At 39.3% G+C, this 19,785-nt stretch overlaps 1 protein-coding gene across 6 annotated transcripts in view; it reads left to right on the top strand.

Annotated features, from left to right (window-relative positions):
* casz1 (castor zinc finger 1) overlaps positions 1-19,785 on the top strand; it is an 88,689-nt gene that overhangs the window by 18,590 nt on the left and 50,314 nt on the right. Inside the window, exon 2 of one of the 6 annotated variants that reach the window (XM_051879865.1) lies at positions 2,194-2,330. The exons of the other annotated variants lie outside the window; for them this stretch is intronic. Within the exon in view, the coding sequence (XP_051735825.1) occupies positions 2,294-2,330 (37 nt within the window). The 5' untranslated portion in view covers positions 2,194-2,293. The remainder of the gene's footprint in view (positions 1-2,193; positions 2,331-19,785) is intronic. 6 annotated transcript variants of the gene reach the window in all.

Below are 19,785 nucleotides of genomic sequence, written 5' to 3'. Positions count from 1 at the left end.
AGCGCTGGTGGCTACTTTCACTTACCGTGCTTGAAAGGCACTGGCCACGTCCCATTTGTTCTGAAATCTGCATTAAATCTGTCTCATGAGGCCACTTGGTTCATATGGGAATTGAAAAGATATGATGTCTCAGGTGGGGTGAGACAAGGGAAGATGTTAGTTCTGAAATTTAGGGTTTCAGTTCGGTCTGCAATCTGACCCTGCTTGAAAAAAGAACGAAATGTCCTTCAAACTAAATAGGTACTTGAACCAATAGGGCTGAAATGAGTGTGCAGTAATAGACTTTATGAAATTTGAAAGCAGTATTTTGCAGAAGTAAAAGAAATCTCCCCTCCCTAGGGTGAAAGCCGATTCCGCACAGGAAAGCGAGCCTCTATTTTAACGTGTTTCTCTGTGACAGATGACATTTAGCCCATCTATTGGATCGCATGTCTCACATTATCTCTTATTTCACTAAACCCAGGCTTAATTAATAATTGATGCAAATGATATAATACCACTAATAGAGAAGAGATACATTAAGAATTATCGTCTAAATTAAATTTATTTCGTGATTTTGACTGAGAATAATAGATTGATTTTTGTTTGGGTTCATAGTAAATTTGCACAGAAGGAAAAAAAAAATGTCAAATGTGGAATATTTTGCATTTTCATGCAAGTTTTGGCCACATATATACGTGTTTGGTGGAAACTTGATTCACTTCTGGTAAGCAGGCACTGTATATTCTCAGCCTGAAATGTATACTGTATGTGGTGTGCATGTTGAGGCAGTAAAGGTTTTATTTGGTTCCTGTGCACCTAGAATGTTCTGCGCTTTCTCACCCGCTCACAAAGAGCAGCTATGTGCTGTAATTAACATTTCAGCAGACTTATATCACTTTGCCCGTATTTTGTAATCAGCAAAGGTTTTCTGAGGTGAAAATACTGACATATCCCAATAATTAGAGACTGAAGTACACTTTTTATGATGTGCATATTTCCCAACCAGGAACTTGGTGAGAAAGGGCTGAAGCGAGAGAAAAGATAGAAGAAGAGAAAACAACTCACATGTTTTGGCAAGTTGTTTTACATATCAACATTTTTTCCTCTCTCTGTATGCTTCGAAAATTGTTCTCTGTCAGTGGTGAGCTGCCATACAGAAGATGCATTAAAAGTGCCATAACTCGCATAACCCGGCCGGGCTAAAATCAATTGGAATGGATAGTTAAGCTGGCGCTAAAAATCAATGAGCAATTCATGTCCTTGATCATACTGTGTCATTTCTCTCAATGTTAGAGCTCAAAGCTTAGCAGAGCATGACCAGCCCTCCCCTTGCACATTACAATGCATATATATCCATATTTCTTTATTTGTGTTTTAAATTGTGCATATTTCTGTTGCAATATGTGGCCCCTGCCACACATAAGAAGAATATCCAGAGTAAGAGAAATCTTATCTGGCCAATCTGGGCAGAACTGGATGAGTTGCTATCTCAATCAAACACTTAAAAATAGCTGAGGGTCAAATTTCAATGATCATAGTCTTCTTGGCCTCTCAAAATGTTGCAATCAATTTGCATGGCATACCGAGCAATGGGAAGGCTACCCATCCGCAGGTCCCATAATGGAGGGCTGGGGGCAGGGACATGGCCAGACAGATTAGGAAGATGAAAAGTCAGTGTTTCAAAATAGTAATTTTGTCCTTATTAATGCCATTAGTGTAACAGTCAGCATGCATCAAATCAAAGGAGAAGAGGAGTAGCTCAGTCCCTTGTCTCGGCACTGTGACGGGACTGTGTCGAGAGCGATTTGAGCGTTTTGTGTTGACGGGTGAGGGTCTATTCTCTCTAGTCTTCGCTAAACAATGCTGTGCGTCTTTCTGATATATTGTTTTTTGTCCTGTAAAGCTTGCATCACCAAAGTCATGAGTTTGATTCCAAGGGAAGGCAAGAAATTATGTATCAAATGAAGTCACTTCATGTTTAGATGTCACTAAAAATAACTTATTTTTGACCAGAAACTGCTTAAAAATCTGGATTTGGTATAGAATTTACAATTCTACAATAAATAATTACAAAGAAAGGGCAAGTAGCACATTAAATTAAACGTGACATTTTCAAGTAGTATTTTCTTGTAAAAACAGTCACCATAACTATTTACACCATGATCATATTCTAAAACCAAGCAATTCATTGTTGTTCTATTCTTTTTTTAGATTTTGGGTTGACTACACGTGAAATAATCTGAGATTACGGCACAAAATGATATCATTCACATCATCGGTCGTGTAATTATCATGCAAGAACGAGTGCAAAATGAAGGGACGCGAATGGACACAGTCATCCACGACGGGTATGTGCTGCTGTTAATAACGCAGGCCTGTTATTGAACACAGTTGTGATAAAAGATGACTACAAATGACATTTCTGAGTCCAAGACCCGATGGAATCGATGTCTGTTAACAGGCTTGTGTCCACACGCTCATTTCAGAGAGAAACCTTAAAGTCACCTCCTCCCGTTCGGCATTTGGCATGTGGTTACAGATATTTTTCACCCCCCTCCTTTTCTGTTAGTATAATTTGTTACGTGTTTGTGTAGCCTTTCAGAGAGCAGTTGTTTGGCACAACAGGTGTGGCTCTTGTGCCTTTTTTTCTGACTAATGTTGCAAAGGGCACTCAGTCATAGGGTGAATGCCTCAGATTTAAAGCAAGGGCCTTCAAACCAGTTGTCTTCTGGGATAGAAAAAGCTGGTGAGCTGAGTGCACATGGGCAGTTGGCTCCCAGAGGTGAGATGTACTGGAGCAGCTGGGTCTTTTTTTGAAGGGGAGGATATTTTTTCCCCTTGTTTCCAATAAAGCATAAATGAGTGTTTGTGGCAACTGAGGCCGTGGAGTGCGCATGCCAGCGCGGAGTGGTGTAGAAAGGCCACAGATCTTGCCAGGTTCTCAGAAAACAAATTACTGATTAGTGACATTTCTAATTCTTAGTAGTACTCTATAAACATTATCGTTTCAGACATGCCTGACATTCTTCCTTCTGTGGAACACAGAAGAAGATATCTTTTTGAAGAAGGTCTTTACTCATACTATAAAGGGGTCTGGACGTTCATTGTGTTCACAGAAAAATGTAGATTTTGACCACTGAGAAGTGATTGGATGATGAAAAGTTGATCCTTAGTGTCATCAGTCAAGGAAGTCGTTTGCAAGTTACATTTCGATTTGATTTCTTGAGAATACCACACACATATTAATCGTTTACAAATACTGCATTAAGAAAGTACATTTTATTTCCATGTTGCATTTATATTATTGAAGTTTTTCTCTCTTTCAGTGTAACTCCAACAGGTTAAGTGCAAATTCCTGTACTTCTTTTCGGAAAACACCTTTTAGTAGCTTCATATTTGCTTTACCGCTGTCCCTCTCTTGCTTTCTCTCTCTTTTTCTCTCACTCACTCCCCCTCTCTCTCTCTCTCTCAATCCATCTGCATCATGTCGATCTGTCAGGCTGCCAGTGTCTGTTCCAATTAGATTCCACTTAATACACGTAACCTCGATTAACACGCAATCAAGCTCAGATAAATCACATCCTTTAAGTCTCCCCCTCCGCCTCAGTACCGTTGCTGTGCATCACCCTATTTTCTCTGCAAGCACATACACTGTTTCAGATTCTATAAAGCCAATTTGATACTAGCATCTTGGAAACCTTTTTTCGAGTTTGCTCCGTGAAGATATATGTCTTAGTTAGCATCGAATATTTATCTTCCAGGGTAACACATTTTCTGTTTCGTTTCAGATTCAGAAGCTAATTGACGTGGGACGCATACCAAAAGAAAATGTTTGGAGAATTACGTATGTGCGAGTAGATAATTCAAACCATTTATGAGCCAAAATGAATAAAAAGATAAATCAAACAAAAGAAATGCAAAAAAAAACAAAAAACAACCCAAGGCAATGGAAAAGCCTGCGCAGCACTCTGGAGTCTCGCTTTATGTCTCGCTTTATTAATCACGCTAAAAGTGCTAACATTGACATGTTTAACAGATTAGAGTTTTAATAACATGCCGGGTTAAAGTGCTGGCGCATCGGAGAAGATATCCTGTCTGACGTGAGCGGCACGGGTGCCTTGCGCTTCCCCTCCCTCGGCCGCGCGGCTCTCGCCGATGATAAACAGGGGCCGGGTGGAGGCCTTCCCCCGTGGGGGCGAGCAGGAGGATTAGGACCTCACCTCCACATCACATACTGCTGGAGAGCCGCTCATTATTAACTTACACTACAGGGAGCCGCTGCCCTCGACCCAGCAGACTCACAACTCAGGCCGTAGCCCCTGAATGTAGTGAGATTATCGACATATACATATAAATACCCGACTGGTTTCGTAGAGGTGCCACACTAAAGCGCCGATGAGTTTCTGTAGGTGTAGGTGGATAATGGCTACTGGCCTGCACTGGGTAAATAGATCCAGGATTTAAAATAAATTAAGCTATGAGAACGGCTCAGGTTGATCCTTTTCTTATCTCTAGTGCTGAGTTGTCAGCTCCAAGCCTTTTATGGGACTTTGATAAAGCCCATGTGCACAAGAACAGGGACAAGTGCCTAAGATTTACCATTCCTGTATTAGCATTCGGAAAAACAAGCTGTTTATAAAAGGCAAATAGATCAAAGCTTTGTGTGATTGTTCACAGAGAATCAGATGAATGTGTTCAATAAGCAATAAAGCAAGAGTCCTGTCCCTTTAAAAAAAAAAAAAAGTTTTCCCTCAAAGTTCAGATCATCTTTTCCCCCCTCTCGTCGCTCCCAGAGAGAAATAGGGAATAACGCTGATGAGTTTTAGCAGCTTCAGCCAGGCGATGGGCGAATATAATAAGTGTTTTCGCAGACGTCACCCATGATTATCTCATCGAGGCATTTTGGGTGAATGTGGTGGATTTAGAGGCTCCTCTATTGTGCTGACATCATCACTCTTTAACAAGCTACATTAAATCACGGCTAAAATCATCCGAAACTCTCACGAACAATGAGTGTCTGGGAAATTTAAAGGGAAGCCTGGGATTTAAACTTGTTGTTTTCTCGTGTGTTTGTGTTTGTTTTGTGTGACACTGCATGTCTTACATTGTAGAATGAGGGAATTGGGGCAAATTCCCATTCTCATTAAATAATTGGATAAAGGGAAAACACAGTTTTTCTATGTATGTGCAGTCAGATGAACAATGGGAGGACAGTTCTTCAGTCCATTGTTTATGTTTCTGTCTTTATGCTGTTTTGTGCACGTAATGAATGTGCCTTTGTGCTGTTATTTTGCAGCGTGTGGTTTCACTGCATGATTTGAATGTAATCATATTTTATAATCTTTCTTTGGAATAACAATTATCTCTCAACACGCCATATCCTTCACAATCGTACAATAATATAATACAAATTTGTTCAGCTGTGCTATCTGTTTTGTTTTTCAGCACCCATTTGTTTAGGAACAGTGATGGTTTTTATTAAATAAATAATTTATATATTATTTTTAATTATTATATTTATATTTTATATTTTGAAATAAAACAAAACGTTTCATTACATATATAATTTTTATTTATTATATCTTATAAAATGTTTAGATTTTATTCACAGATAGATACATTTACATGTAAATACACTGTATTTTTATGATTTATCACAACTTTTTTTCTTTTGTCAACTTCAATATTTAATGTGGTTCAGACAACATAATATTTTGGGTTTATGTTTATTAAACCAAAGCCTTCATTGTATTAACTCAAATTTTTAATTTCAATGAACTCAAAATTTTCAGGCAACCAGGTAACTTACATTTTTAAGTTAAACCAACATTTTTTTACACTGTGCATCTATATGTAATTCTCTTTATACGCAGTTTACATGCAGTATCTAAATGAAATATATATGTGTGTGTATATATATATAATATTTATATTTTATATTTTGATATAAATAAAAAATTTCAGATATATACACACACACACACACACACACACATATATATATATATATATATATATATATATACACACACACATATAGATACTGCATGTAAATGGAATTTGCATATTGCATGTAAATTCTGTATCATTAAATACTCTTACAGAGGGAAGGCATTGACAGACAGGCAGGTTATTTAGCTCCGCTAAAGTAGACTGGTGGTCCATGATCAGGGCACTGCTCCCACTTGCTGTTCTGCTGGTACGAGCGACCCCTCGTTAGAGGAGGAGCGCAGGAGAGCAGAAGCAGCAGAGGTGCAGCGGAGCCGTTTAAAGAGGCTCAGCGTGGGCAGCGTGGAGCGATGTGACAGAATTAGCTAAGCCCAAGTGAGCAGGGCTGGTAGAGAAGCACTGCTGGCGCTCTGAAGGATGCAGAACTGCTGCTCAACACCAGCCAGCCAACAGAGACCCAATGCCCCCCCCTCCTCCATCACTGTCACCTGATATTGTAAATGAAAAGTTAAAAAAAGTCCCCATTTACTTCCATAAATGTGGTATATTTATGACCAAAAAAAAAATGCTGATTGTATACATCTGAAATTGACTGGACTGTGCAGTTTTTTCAGGGCATTGGTGTTGGGGGAAAAAAAGTTAATTTTGTTAGTTAAATAGGATTACAAACTTTTTTTTTTAACAATAAACTGTTTCATAGGGACAAAATAAGTAGAATAGCATGGAGGGGTACAGGTTGACTCCCAGTCTCTCAGGTCCGGGTTTTATGTCCCAGTCAGGACGGCCAAACAGGAGACAGCTGCAGCTCCTTGGCCCGACTCATTAATGTCACAAACCCTCTGAAATGAAACCCTGCAAATAAGTCTTTTCCAAAGTCACTTTCTCTCTGCATCATCACCAGCGAGGACAGCTCGAGAGGCGAGCAGCTGAAAGATAATATGTTTAGCGTGCAGACAACAGATCAAAGCTCATCCCCAGTTAGTGAGTGTTTGCGGCTTTGTATGCGTGTGGTCAAGGAAAGTGAGGGCAAACAAAACAACGTGCCGTGCGAGAGTCAGCACTTTGTGTGTCTCTGCGTGTGTGTGGATATCAGAGTTGAGTGGTGATGCTTGGGGACGTCCAAAGCACCAGCGAGGGCCTGCTTTGATTTTGTCATTATTACATGGCCCTAGTTATTTGAGCAGGGCTGGGGGTAGCTTCCATGGCCAGCCCACTAACTGTGTCTGCATGTCCTTAATTCCTGTTGATGTGCAGGCCTTGGGCACTGAGCGTGATGGAGAGGACGCGTCACCAGTGGAAATTATTGTTTGGCCTCTGAATATCATGTCGAAACCACGATAGTTGATGGCCGCCCGTGTGGCCCCGTCCTAAAAGGCAAGAAACCCAGGTTGGGTGTATCACTGCACAATGTACCGCATTGCCATAATCTGCCAACTGTCCACTCAAAAAATGCATAGAAACATTTTAGTTTCCTTAAATTGAACTTTTAGCAATCACTTTTGTAATTTCTGCTTAATTTTATGATTTTTCAGGGAAAACTTCAGCAGCAACTAAATTCAAAGGGGTAGAAAAGATTCAATTCATAAATGCAGGTTTACGTTTTGATTGTTAATTCATTTATGATTATTATTATTATTATTATTATTTACAATGTGACTTGCTGCAAAGATTGTTTGATAATGGATTGACAAGGATTGTTTGTTTCGATATGAGGAAGATTTTTTGTTCCTGTTTGAAGAGTATGTTTTGGTCAAAGATTTTTGTACATATTCAGTGTTTGTCAGTAGGGAAGTTGAGGAACAAGAAGTGAAAACTTGAAAAATGACTGATTTACTGAACTTTTATGTACTGGCCTGTTAAACCATTTATGTCATATGATAGACACTACTATTCATAATGTTGGTCGGTAATTTTGTTTTGTTTTTGAAAAGTCTTGTATGCTCACCAAAGCTGAATACAGTAAAAACAGTAATATTGTTTAATATTATTACAATTCAAAATACAGTTGTTGATGTTAATATATTTTAAAATATAATTTATTCCTGTGATCAAAGCTGAATTTTCAGCATCATTACTCCAGTTTTCAGTGTCACATGATCCTTCAGAAATCATTCTAATATGATGATTTGCTGCTCAAGAAACATTTATTATTATTATCAATTTTCAAAACAGTTGTGCTGCTTAATATTTTCATGTAAAACTGATTTTTTTTCAGGATTCTTTGATAAATATAGCATTTAAACATTTATTTGAAATATTGATTTTAAAATTTTACTAGAACATAGTAAAAGTGTGATAATCACCTTTAAAATGCTAAATAATTGAGTATGTTAAAAATAGTTAAATTTATAAAAATGCATCTCAAGACCCCTCTTTTCTGTCTTCTTCTGTTGCACTCAAGCTGTATACATCTTATTTAAATGCCCCTTAAGAAAGGTCAGGTGAACCTGAAATCAATCCAATTATACAGGGCTTCCCATTAGTCGACTAGTCGTACAGGCAACCCACTGTCTAGTCATTTTGAAAGTAAGTTTTGGACATCCCTACCACTTTTCTCCTGTAACACCGAACATGTTTATGATTAGAGAGAGACGGTGATAGAGACAGAAAGAGAGAGAGAGAGAGAGAGAGGACAGGGGAGAGAGAGATAGAGTGAAGGGAAAGAAAAAAAAAACAATCTCATCAGGCGAGAGGCCGTTTGCTTAGCAAGAGCTGACAGTCTTTGTGTATGTAAATGAAGAATTTAGACTAATGGAGTTGAACCATTTCTAATTTTGTGATGGCAAGAGGATTTTGATTGAAAGTAATTAAGCAAGCTAGCTGTAAAATTAATTAAAGCAAAAGGAGGGGGGATTTTTATTGGATTGGATAGCGATATAGCTGCTGTCAGGCAGGGGGACAAATGGGGGTGACCTGGATTCTCTGCCCTCCCTCCTCCCACTTGAGACTTTTATGTCACTTTAATCTCCTTAGAGCGGCTGGTGTGCATTTGTTCGAAATAATCAAGGAAATATGGTCAGAAATTGTCAGCTTTCAGATCTAATTTACCTGACAGCCTCGCGAGCGCGTATGCGCGAGTGTGTCCGTGTCGGTGCGTATGCCTGCGCGTGAGGTTTTTTCTGTCGTCTCCCCCTCGTCCCTCTCTTCGGCTTTGTGGAAAATGCTTTTGACAGTTTTGAGACATCTTGACTCCTTGTTGAAAAAAAAATGACAAGGAACTTGGTCAGGTTGAGATGAACCCTTCAATGAGCCAACGCATCAGGGCTGAGACTAACTTAGTGTGTATTAGAACATGAAGTGTGCACCTTTACAGTGCTTCAGTTCATTTAAGCCCTCTTTCTATGATTGTTCAGAGTGTCCGATGCAGCAACATATTAAGTAAAATTTTTACCGAATATGTAACCATGAAATATTGTAAAGGTAAAATGTAGTGAATTACTTGAAACTACATGTTAGACATAGTTCACTTCACATATTAAGTGTCCTAAACTATATATAAATTATATAAATGTATTATAATAAGGTAAGATCAGTTCTCTCAAGCAGGGTGGCATCTGCAGTCTCAACCCGAGAAAGACCTCTTCATTATTGGCCGTCATGTGAAGTAACAGCCCTGAGGAGGATCCAGGAAAAGGGGGGTGGAGGTGAAAAGCAAGCGTAGGGTCCCAGTGAGGCTGGGGTACGGGCCGGTGCCTCTAACGGGATTAAACCCCTCTGAAAACACTCCCTCATCCTTGTCCCCCAAGAGCCCCCTTCCGGCCCCGTTTATCAATTAATATAATAAAAGGAGGAACAAAGAGCTTCCCTCCTCTTCGTAATTAAACTTGCCCATCTCTGGAGGACCGTCACTGTGAGGACCCTCCATAAAAACTGGCCAGGATCATCAAATCCCAGTGTGAGTTGCAGAGATGGGAGCGGTCGTGTGGCCCACACTTGTAATGAAAGAGCGCTCCCTATGTATGCCATTACCGTTGAGTGGAGGGTGATATTAACCCCAGCGGTTTCCCACCGAACCCCTCCATTATGACATCATGTTTTCACCGGTACCTTCCGTCACGAGCTCTCAGCTCCTTATCTCTCCTGTCACCATATGTGTGAGGCTGTTAACAAACCTGTACTCAGAATGGAGAATATCAGGCGCTTTGGATAAGAGAGAGAGAGAGAGAGAGAGAGAGAGAGAGAGAGAGAGAGAGAGCCCGGGTAGACGTGCTTTCACAGCCAGCAGAGCTTTTGATAGAAATTAGTTTCACACAATATGCAAATTCCTGCAATTGAAAAAGGGGCTCTTTAAGTGACAGGTTGATATGTGATTAAACGACAATTAGAGCGCTGGAAATAAGCGACGACGGCAGGTCAAGTGCTGAGCCGCTGAGCTGAAAGGTAGCAGACTATTGAGGTAACAGTCATGGGGGAGGCCAGGAACGGGACCCAAAACAAATTAGCTGCTAAAAGAAAAATGTTGGCACAGCTTGTCAATAAATGTGTAAGAGAGGGAAAAATGAGATTCAGAGCACAGAAATGTGAGCGAGGATGTAAGACCCACCATGATAGGGTGTTCTGGCTGGTTGATAGATGTTGCTGGGTGGTTGCCAGGGCTTTCTGCATGGATGTTAGCCCTGGCTAGGTGGTTGCTAGGGCATTCTGAGTAGTTGCAAGGGTGTTCTGTGTGGTTGCTTATTGTGCCAAGTTAAAGAGCCCATCCCCAAATCTCTAGAATAAATCTCTATAAAAGCTAGATGCACTAAGGGTATGTCACAGTTATGCGTTGAGGTTTAATACTTAAGGTGAGCAATTTTTTGAGCAATGTTGCTTGGGCACTTTCCCATTGAGAATTGGCAACAAATTTGTATCTTGATACTTTAGACCGAAATTTGTTGCCCATTCTCAATGGGAAAGTGCCCAAGCAACATCGCTTGGTGACATAGCCCAGCAACATTGCTCAAAGAGTTGACCCATGTAGGGGCCTCAATTGTTCAAATAGAAATGATAGAAAAGTGATGTTTGTCTTAGCAAGCACCACTAACAAAAAGTGTCTGTAATATCATTGTGATGTCATAGAATAGGTGTTATTTTGTGTATTTGTGCTCATGTGTGCACATTTGTTTGTCCATATAAGTAGACGCCAACATAATCCTTCTGCTATTAATAGTGTACTTTTTTCTCCTTGATTTGGGCCTAATTGGCTATGTCCACCGTACTATCCCTTCCTCCCCTACGGTGGGACTTAAAACTATGTGACGGAAGGATTGCCTTTCTCTCCAAGAAGGACATGAAAGGCCCATGGCCTGTCCTGGCAGCAGATGGCTGCGGCCTCTAATCCCCTTTGATGCTGCGGTGGGCAGTTGCTCCTGAACATCTCCTGCAAAGCCATGAAAACTTGAGCTACTTTTCCTCTAACTGACCCCAATTGTCAAGGAGCCGGCAGCTGTCAGACTTGGTTAGCTGTGCCTTAACTGAGACTGAAGGGCACAGGTTGCTCTCTCTCTCTCTCCCTCCCTCTCTCTATCTGGCTTCCTGTTTTCTGTCTGTCATTTTCTATGAATTCCATGGGTACATTATGACTATGGATGCACATGGGCCGTACATTCACAGCTCTTTTTCAGGTAGCAATATCCCAGATGGTTCGTGTTCCACTAAGAGGCTTAAATTTCATCACGGCTCACCTTTATTATCAGCATTACAAGCAGCGCAGTTTGTATTCCCCCCCCCCTAATGTTAAACCTTTATTTATTTTATTTTATTTAATTGAGGAATTTTGATTTCCTGTTGATTTTAAAAGAAAAAAAATAATTGCATTATCCTATGAAGACATGTTATTTGAGTTTTATCATAAGCTTTATCATCTGAGGGTTTGAATGGGAGTATTTAAGTTCACAGAACTGTCCATTTGACAGATATGTAAGACATAACTCTTTGTCTTGTGAAGAAAGTGCCTCTGTCGGAGACAGTCCCATGATGGCTGTGAGTTCACTAATGGAATTTTTAAAGTATTAAGAGTCTTTACTCTCAACCATTTCCTCATTCACAGGGAACAGCCATAAATGAGCACATACACTTCAAGGCTTGACCATCAACACCACATTAGTTTATATAGCGGTGTATGAAGAAATTATGGGTTTCCATCCACTCAAATAGACGGAAAGTGAGGGAAAGGAGAGTTTTTTTCCCCTGCTCCATAACTGTAGCACTAAAGAATAGTCTTATACTAAACAGCTTTGATTAAATTAAAATCACTCACCCAAATGTTTGAGTGTGTTGGCACTATTATCACCTCGGGTTCTTATTAATTTGGCACTGTAAATAGATTCAGGACTGAACTTTAGCGAAACCCTTGTCTTTTCGTCTCCCTTCCAGTCAGCTCTCTGATATTAATTAGAGGTGGGAAAAAATACACTAAAAAGCTCAGTTGTTATATTTGGTTGAATTCTGGCAGCTTTCTCAATCGTGCATGTTAACATGCCACCGGCAGCTCGCCATCTGGATACATTTACAAAAAATAAATAAAAAATTCAATGATGGGATTGTTTCAGGTACACTTGCCATAATCATTGCTTGTATTAGCTTTCGCTGATGTTTACAGCAGATTTTGCGCATGGTGCGAATTTGCTCGCACCTGATCTTGAACAGATAGGCTTGATGCTGAGTCGTGTGCAGGACTATTTCAAGACTGAAATGCGATTGTTTTAATACCTTAATCCACCTGTCCTTGGCATTCAGGATTTTGAAGAACTCTCCTGGTAATTTCAGTGGCCTCCATTTGAACTAGGCCATTTTATTCTGACCTCTTCGGCTGATCCCTTCTTTCTCCTCCAGCCTCTTGACGTCACAGTTTTAATGTGTCAAAATGACAATTTATCACCCGACTGACCTATTTAAACAGTGTCGCTGCAAGTGGACCAATCAGAATCAGCCGGATTCATAACCCCAAAACAAATATTTCCTCTTAATTAAGAGTGTCCCTCTTGTGTCTTCCCACACACAAAATCATTATACAGCAGTGATTTGACTACTTGGCAGGAAATATATCACTCTTGACTGCATGTTAATCTGTTAGGGCCTGGTTGTCAAACGAGAATGGGGGGCACCAGCAGTGACGGTTTCTCCGTGCATTGATAGCCCCCTAAGGGACAGTTAACCCTCAAATTTCCCCTGTCTGGCCTGGCTCTCCGGGTGGGCATTGGCACTGAGAGTGGTTGTGGGGGGGTGGGGGGTGATTGTAATGCTTGTTGATAGTCTCAGAGATTTTTTTTAATTTGTGACGGACCCTCATTAAGTGCAAATCTCAATAGCGGGCTGGCACTTTAGGATGTAAAGGAAGTTCAAGCAGGAAAGAGTGCATTAATACACCTCCCTTCTGTCCTCTCTGTTTTCCTGATCTAATGTACTTTGCGAGGAATTGAAAATAGGGGTCAATAATTATCCATTTTAATTATTAAACTGGGTCCTTCTTTAATTGTGCTTTTTAAAACCTCTGTGCAATGCTTTATTACTCTGTTAGTCTAGGTAAGCTTTGACCAGGCCTCTATCCTTCCATAAGCCCGTCTTTATTTCACTGGGCAGTAATACCATGTTTTTTTCACTCTGTACATTTGTGAACCACTTAATGTACAGCATGGATTTTTTTCTAGTTTAGTTATTAAATGTTCCATTGTCTGTAAAATGCTTTTTATAAATACAGTTTCTATAAAATATTTTTATTTATTTTGATTTTTAAAATAAAATAATTTAGTTAAATTAATTTTTCTTTTTAAAACAATTTTATAAATAATATATTTTTACATTTTATAATTTTTTAATTATACAGTTATCACAAATGAATAGTCATTTTAGAGCTAAACATAATTATAAATATATATTATGTTTATATATATTATAAATTGTTTAACTGTAAAATTGCTTTTTGTGAGTGTAATTTTTTATCTTATTAATTACTTTATATTATTATTATGATTTTATAATTTTATAAATAATATAGATTTTTTTTTATTTATTTTGCTGTCTCATTCAATCACAAACTGGGGAAGTTATGTAAATTCATTGGTCTGAAATTGTGAAACCATGTACATTACTGTGAGCCTGGTTTGTGTGCTTATTTGTGTAAGTGCGTCACATTTAGGCAACAGATCATTTTAATTAGAAGATGCATTGATTGACATGATGGCTCTGGGCGCAGAGACGGGGATATCCAACAAATACTGTGGCCACGGTGACCTTGTTAAAGACAAACATAAAGCCTTATTTCAAAAGAAAAATGGGAGCATTTCAAACAGCTAAACAATCATTATCGTTGTCCTAAATGTTATTAATTTATTCACAATTAAATATGAACAAAATATAATCTATTGGTTATATAGAAACATATTGTTGTTAACAATGGTCAATCCGCACGTTAAAATGAAAAACTGAATGAATGCGTGGCCAGATATCTCTCTGTATTGATATATGCTGTTGTGAGCGTCAAGTCAAGCAGAAATGGCTTTTCAGTAGGAAGTTGTAGTTTATGATCAGCCCAGTGTAAACAAATTGCTGCTGGTGGCTGGACTCAGACATTGCCTATTATTCAGTGTGGGAATGTTTGGTTTGAAACACAAGCATGTTATTGTTACCACATAGATAAGAGAGGAGAGGCGAGCCGCTGGGGTGGCAAATATTGAAATCGCTTTCAAAACTGCTGTGCTTACCTCTAACCCACGGCTGACAGGAACGAGCAATCCTATCAGTACCTGTCATTTCCTTAACATCAAGTGGTTTTAACCCAGCTTATTAATGTAACATTTAAAAAACTGGATCAATGAAGCCCTTGTGCTGTGGTGTTCATTTGTCAAGAACCAGAGCTGTCAAGTGACTTATACACCTACGATTGTACAGTACACTGATCTCCACTTTTGTGCCTTCACAGCTCAGATCCACCGCTGTTGTGTGGGAGCTAAAGAGAATGGTGTAATTAATGTCTCTGAATTCATATAGTGATACATAAAATAGTATTTATCAAGTCATCTAGGCTAGAGAAATGTGTTTGGCCAATAGACGGTGGGAGTCGTGACTTTAGCACCTTCTTTGTCTTATGCTTCACTAATTGTAACATAATATGCTTTTTTTTAAACCTAAGTAGCAAATCATATTATGTTTTTTTTTTTTTTTTTCTTACTATTACATGCACCATGAAAATACCATGATTTTAGAGTATTTTGTGAATACCATAGTATATGCCAATTATTCAGTACGTTGACATGGTACCACAACAATACTTTTTTTTATAAGGGTAGTAAGCTGATTTGGTAAGAAAGCATTCAGCGTAACAGAAACGTTAACGTAAATGTCCTTCGCTTTTTTCCCCCAGCCTCCCCCCTCCGCCCATCCTCTCCTCAAACACACCCACGCGCAAATAAACATAAAAAGCTAATTTGTTAGCTACCTCATTTCAGAGGCCCGGGCGCGGGATATTGTGTACGAAAAGTAATGCTTTGTCAAATGTTGACACGTGTCGCAAACATGGAGCCCTTAGCAGAGCATTTATAAAGAGCGCAGGCGGCCAGGACTGTCAGCACATGAGGAGGAGAAGAGAAGCTTTGAAATGAGATTAGCCTGCTGCTCAGCTCCTGCACTCATGAACCTAATGGTAGATGTATGTCTCTACAACATACACACGTACATAGACTCTAAACCGGCTGAGGTACAGACAGCTCGTACTACGGCAAAATGTGCTTTGGTTTCAAGCCCCTGTGAAATTGTTTAACTGCTGCATTTTTTGTTCTTGTGTTTTGATGTGTTTCCTTTTAAGTTTAGAAACGACATATTCAAAGGTTTTTCTAATGTCACTGTCACGTAGCATTATTTGCTTCTTACTATTGTTAGTCAGAAGCACAAGGTATTAGAGGGTGGGGCATTCTCATTCTAGAGAGATTTGATTGGACAGAAATTTGTAGTGCAAGATGAGTCATCAACACTTTTGGTCTTAAGTTTGTATACATCAAAAGCTTGGGATCTTTTTTTATACTTTCATTCAGCAAGGATTCATTAAATTGATCAAAAGTGACAAGACATCATGTAAGTGATAATATTATAAAAGATTTATCAAAGATTTGCTATTCTTTTGAATACTATTCATCATGAATTCTATGAATCAAAGAATCCTGAAAAAACATAGTTTCCACTGATAATAAAATGAAATCTCGAGCAGCAAATTTGAATGATTTCTGAAGGATCATGTGACATTAACTGGAAAATTACATTATAAAATAGAAATAAATAGAAAAAAGTTAATAATGTTTCACAAATGTATATTTTTTTTACTGTATTTTTGATCAAATAAATGCAGCTTTGGTGAACATAAGACTTCTTTTAAAAACAAACGAACAAAAAAAATCTTACCGACCCCAAAATTTTGAATGGTAGTGTCTATATATGTATAGATAAACATTATATATAAATATAATATATATTTAGCATTTATTAATAAAAATTAAGTGATTTTTTCAACTATTAGGAGTACACTAGCATGTAGATGTTAGCGTGGAACATCTCTAAAACATGGACTTAAAAACCAGAACTCAAATTTGATTTTCATGAAAATTGGCCTAAAATGTTTAAACAGCATCATTGAAATGAAACAAAGGAAATTAAGTCGTCCCAAAACTCTTGTTAAAAATAATAGCATGAAGTACGTAACATAATTGTGTTTGTGACAAAGCCGGTGTTATGAAACGGATTAGTATGTCAGCGTTAGACCCGGGACTGTTTGTAGAGTGGCTGATGGATAGTGTTGGTCCGGTGCCACACACCTGCCTTCGCCACCTTACACACACACACACACACACACACACACACACACACACACACACACACACACACACACACGTGAAAACACACCGGCGTTTGCCTCCCCAGTGACACCCGTCTGCCACGTGTATGTGTGTACCGCTGAGGTGTGGACTCCTGTCAGGACCTCTTATTATTTCCCAACAATCTCTCTCACCTTGGACATGCCCCCATCTATCCATCCATCCATCCATCCATCCCTCCCTCGCTCTTTCCCTCGAGGGTGGGGTGTCAATGGCAGATCGTCCTGAGCAAAAATAAATAATGAACATAAAATTGGGAAACAAAGCGCTGGCGCGCCTTAATACGCAAACACCTCCAATATGCTGATGTTTTTCTTTTGCACATTGTGTTTTCTAAATTGCCTTTGACTGCGTGCATCGGTAATGAAACTTTATGTCCTTGCAGAAAGGACAGCTAGTCCGATTCGGTTAGGCCTGGGACCATCTTCTCATGCTGGCTTTTTTGCACGACATTTTTTTAATACCCCGGCTTATGAATAAATGAAGCCTGGGTGCAGGTTTTTTTTTTTCCATATTTGTGTAAATTGCTTTAAAAGCATTTTATCATGTCATAAAAAAGTGCAATTGATCTGGAGTGCTCGGCCCACTGGACAGCTGTGTATTTTGTTAATGGCCACTTTGCTCCAAGCGGCTTATTAAAAAATTTATATATAAATGCTAAAATTGCATAAATTATTTAAACACAAAGTAAGCATTTTTTGTTTTGGTCTGGGGGGCATTGAAGAGTAGATTGAGTTTACTATAGCATCCCCTGATATTGAGTCATATGCCTGCACGGATGCATATATATCGCGTGCGCGCACACGCGCAAGCACACGCTCGCATGCAGAGGCGCAAAAAAAGTATATATTTTTTGATGACTTAGTTTCAGCAACCATGGAATGTCACCCATATCCTGGTTGATTGTACTTTCGAATTTTATGATGTTTTTCATTGATTTGTTTCCCCGGCGCAGCTGCCGACCTCTATTGAGGGACGAACGTAATCAGCACTGACGCAAATTAGATGGTTATTCGTTTCGAAAATTGACAGAAAAACAATAAAAAAGATGAAATGCTCCCAAATCAATAGATATAATGAAATTCAAATAATCCGAGAGATGAGGTCTCCATGGCAACTGATAATGTGGAAAAGAAAACAATTTAATAAAGGACAGGCACGCTTTGAAAACAGATTGGGGGGGTAGCTATATAGCAGCGAGAGGGGAGCAGATGAGAGGAGGGCAGGAGGAGGGGGGCAGGAGAGAGAGAGAGAGAGGAAAAAAGACAGAGAGCGGATGTTTGTGGCGGCTGAACAGGCAGGTCCGTCGCTTGTTTCCCCCCGTGTGAAGGATCTGTGTCTATCCCAAGGACGGCAGAATAATTAGAAAAGCTTTCATGCCAGAAAGTGCAGATTCAGGTTTTAATACACAAAATTATTTCAGGGGCAGTGAATCGGAAAGCCATTTGTTGGTGACCTTCCTGAGGGGCCCCCTGGTACAGGGCAAGATGGAGGCAGTGTGGCAGGGCAAGCTGAGTTATGGCATATTTGTGTTTTTATAGTGGCTGAGGGAATGGAGATGGGGAGGAGGGCAGGGGGCTGTCGGGTGGGGGGGACGTGCCGTGGGGCTGCGATGGGGGCAGTGTGTGTGTGTCTGTGTGTGTGTGTGTTGCTGTAGGGTCGGGGTTGCTGATGCTAGAAAGAGAGAGAAGGAGAGACTTGCAGATCTGGCTGTATTTACAGATCAGTTGTCAGAAAAGCCATTTAGAGGGAACACGTACGTCCCAGCGCAATGACAGCAGAAGTGCCTGTTAAAAAGAAAATGACAAGAAAAACAGACACTGTCGGCAAGAGCAAGTGCCATGATCTGAGGTTGTCGACTAAGTAACTTTTGCATAAAATACAGTTTTGGAAATAATAAAGTTGTGAGCCTTGCAAGGCTGTGCGTTACAGTGATTTTGCCACAAAAATGCCTAAAACCTTTTTGTATGTGCTAAAATCATTGTTACGCATGTCCTCACATGGTTATTTCATTTATAAAATGCTGGAACGTTCATAAAACACCGTTTAACGACCATTTTTTCTTCCACTAAGTAAGCTTATCCAAGCAGTAGCAACTTTGCACATTAATAAAGCTTCAAATGTGCTTCATCCAATCAGAACTATCTGTTTTGTAATATAAGTTTGCATGTTTTCCGTCATCATTTTTAATCGGGCTACAAACCAAAACAGTCTTTATGTAACATATCATGCTAGTGCTGCGAAATGTGACAAACTTGTTAAACCTGCCTTTAACAGATCAGTGTTTTGTTTGAAGAATTTATTTCACTGTTTGTTTAATTTTGCTCAAACACTGTCAATTTGCTTTCGTGCTAACGCTATTAGTGGTTGGTCCAGGATAACATGTCCGGCTACATGAGCGTTTCTTATCCTGCTCACAGCTGTAAGCAAATTAGGCCAAATTAAGACTTTTATATCCTGATTGTTATGCTAGATAGTGAAGCCTTGTTTGCTGTTAATAACACACAAACTGGAGCATTATTTAGTACAGTGCGAAACTTTGCCTAAGTAGCCATTTGGCTATTGGTTAACATAATCCAACGTCAGTGGAAAAAGAAAGTCATTTCATTGTAAGTAATTACAATATTACAAAGACACATTTTTTTTTTTTTAATAACAATATGCAAAAGTAAGATAGGCTCAATTTAGATTTTGTGTCAACTTTATAACATTGGACATATTCCATATTCAGCAGGTCAATGCTTCTGTGTTGATCAATCAATCTATGCATGAATGAATTGAGAGGCAACACACGCCACATCTCATTTGCATGGAGGAGGGTACGAGTATCCTTAGCACACATACACAAACACACACACACACACGGCTCATCCTCCCATTTGAGTCCAGTAGCAGGTCCCTGCTCTCATTCCACATTATTTCCCCTGATCCGTCGACACACCTCGTATTTAAAGAATGATTGTTTTTTAGCTCACCCTTGAAACCTTCCACTTACCATAATGTGCAGTTTGAG

Source organism: Ctenopharyngodon idella, chromosome 22 (assembly GCF_019924925.1).
Source record: "Ctenopharyngodon idella isolate HZGC_01 chromosome 22, HZGC01, whole genome shotgun sequence".
Classification (NCBI taxonomy): domain Eukaryota; kingdom Metazoa; phylum Chordata; class Actinopteri; order Cypriniformes; family Xenocyprididae; genus Ctenopharyngodon; species Ctenopharyngodon idella.
This window is presented reverse-complemented; position numbering and strand designations above follow the sequence as displayed.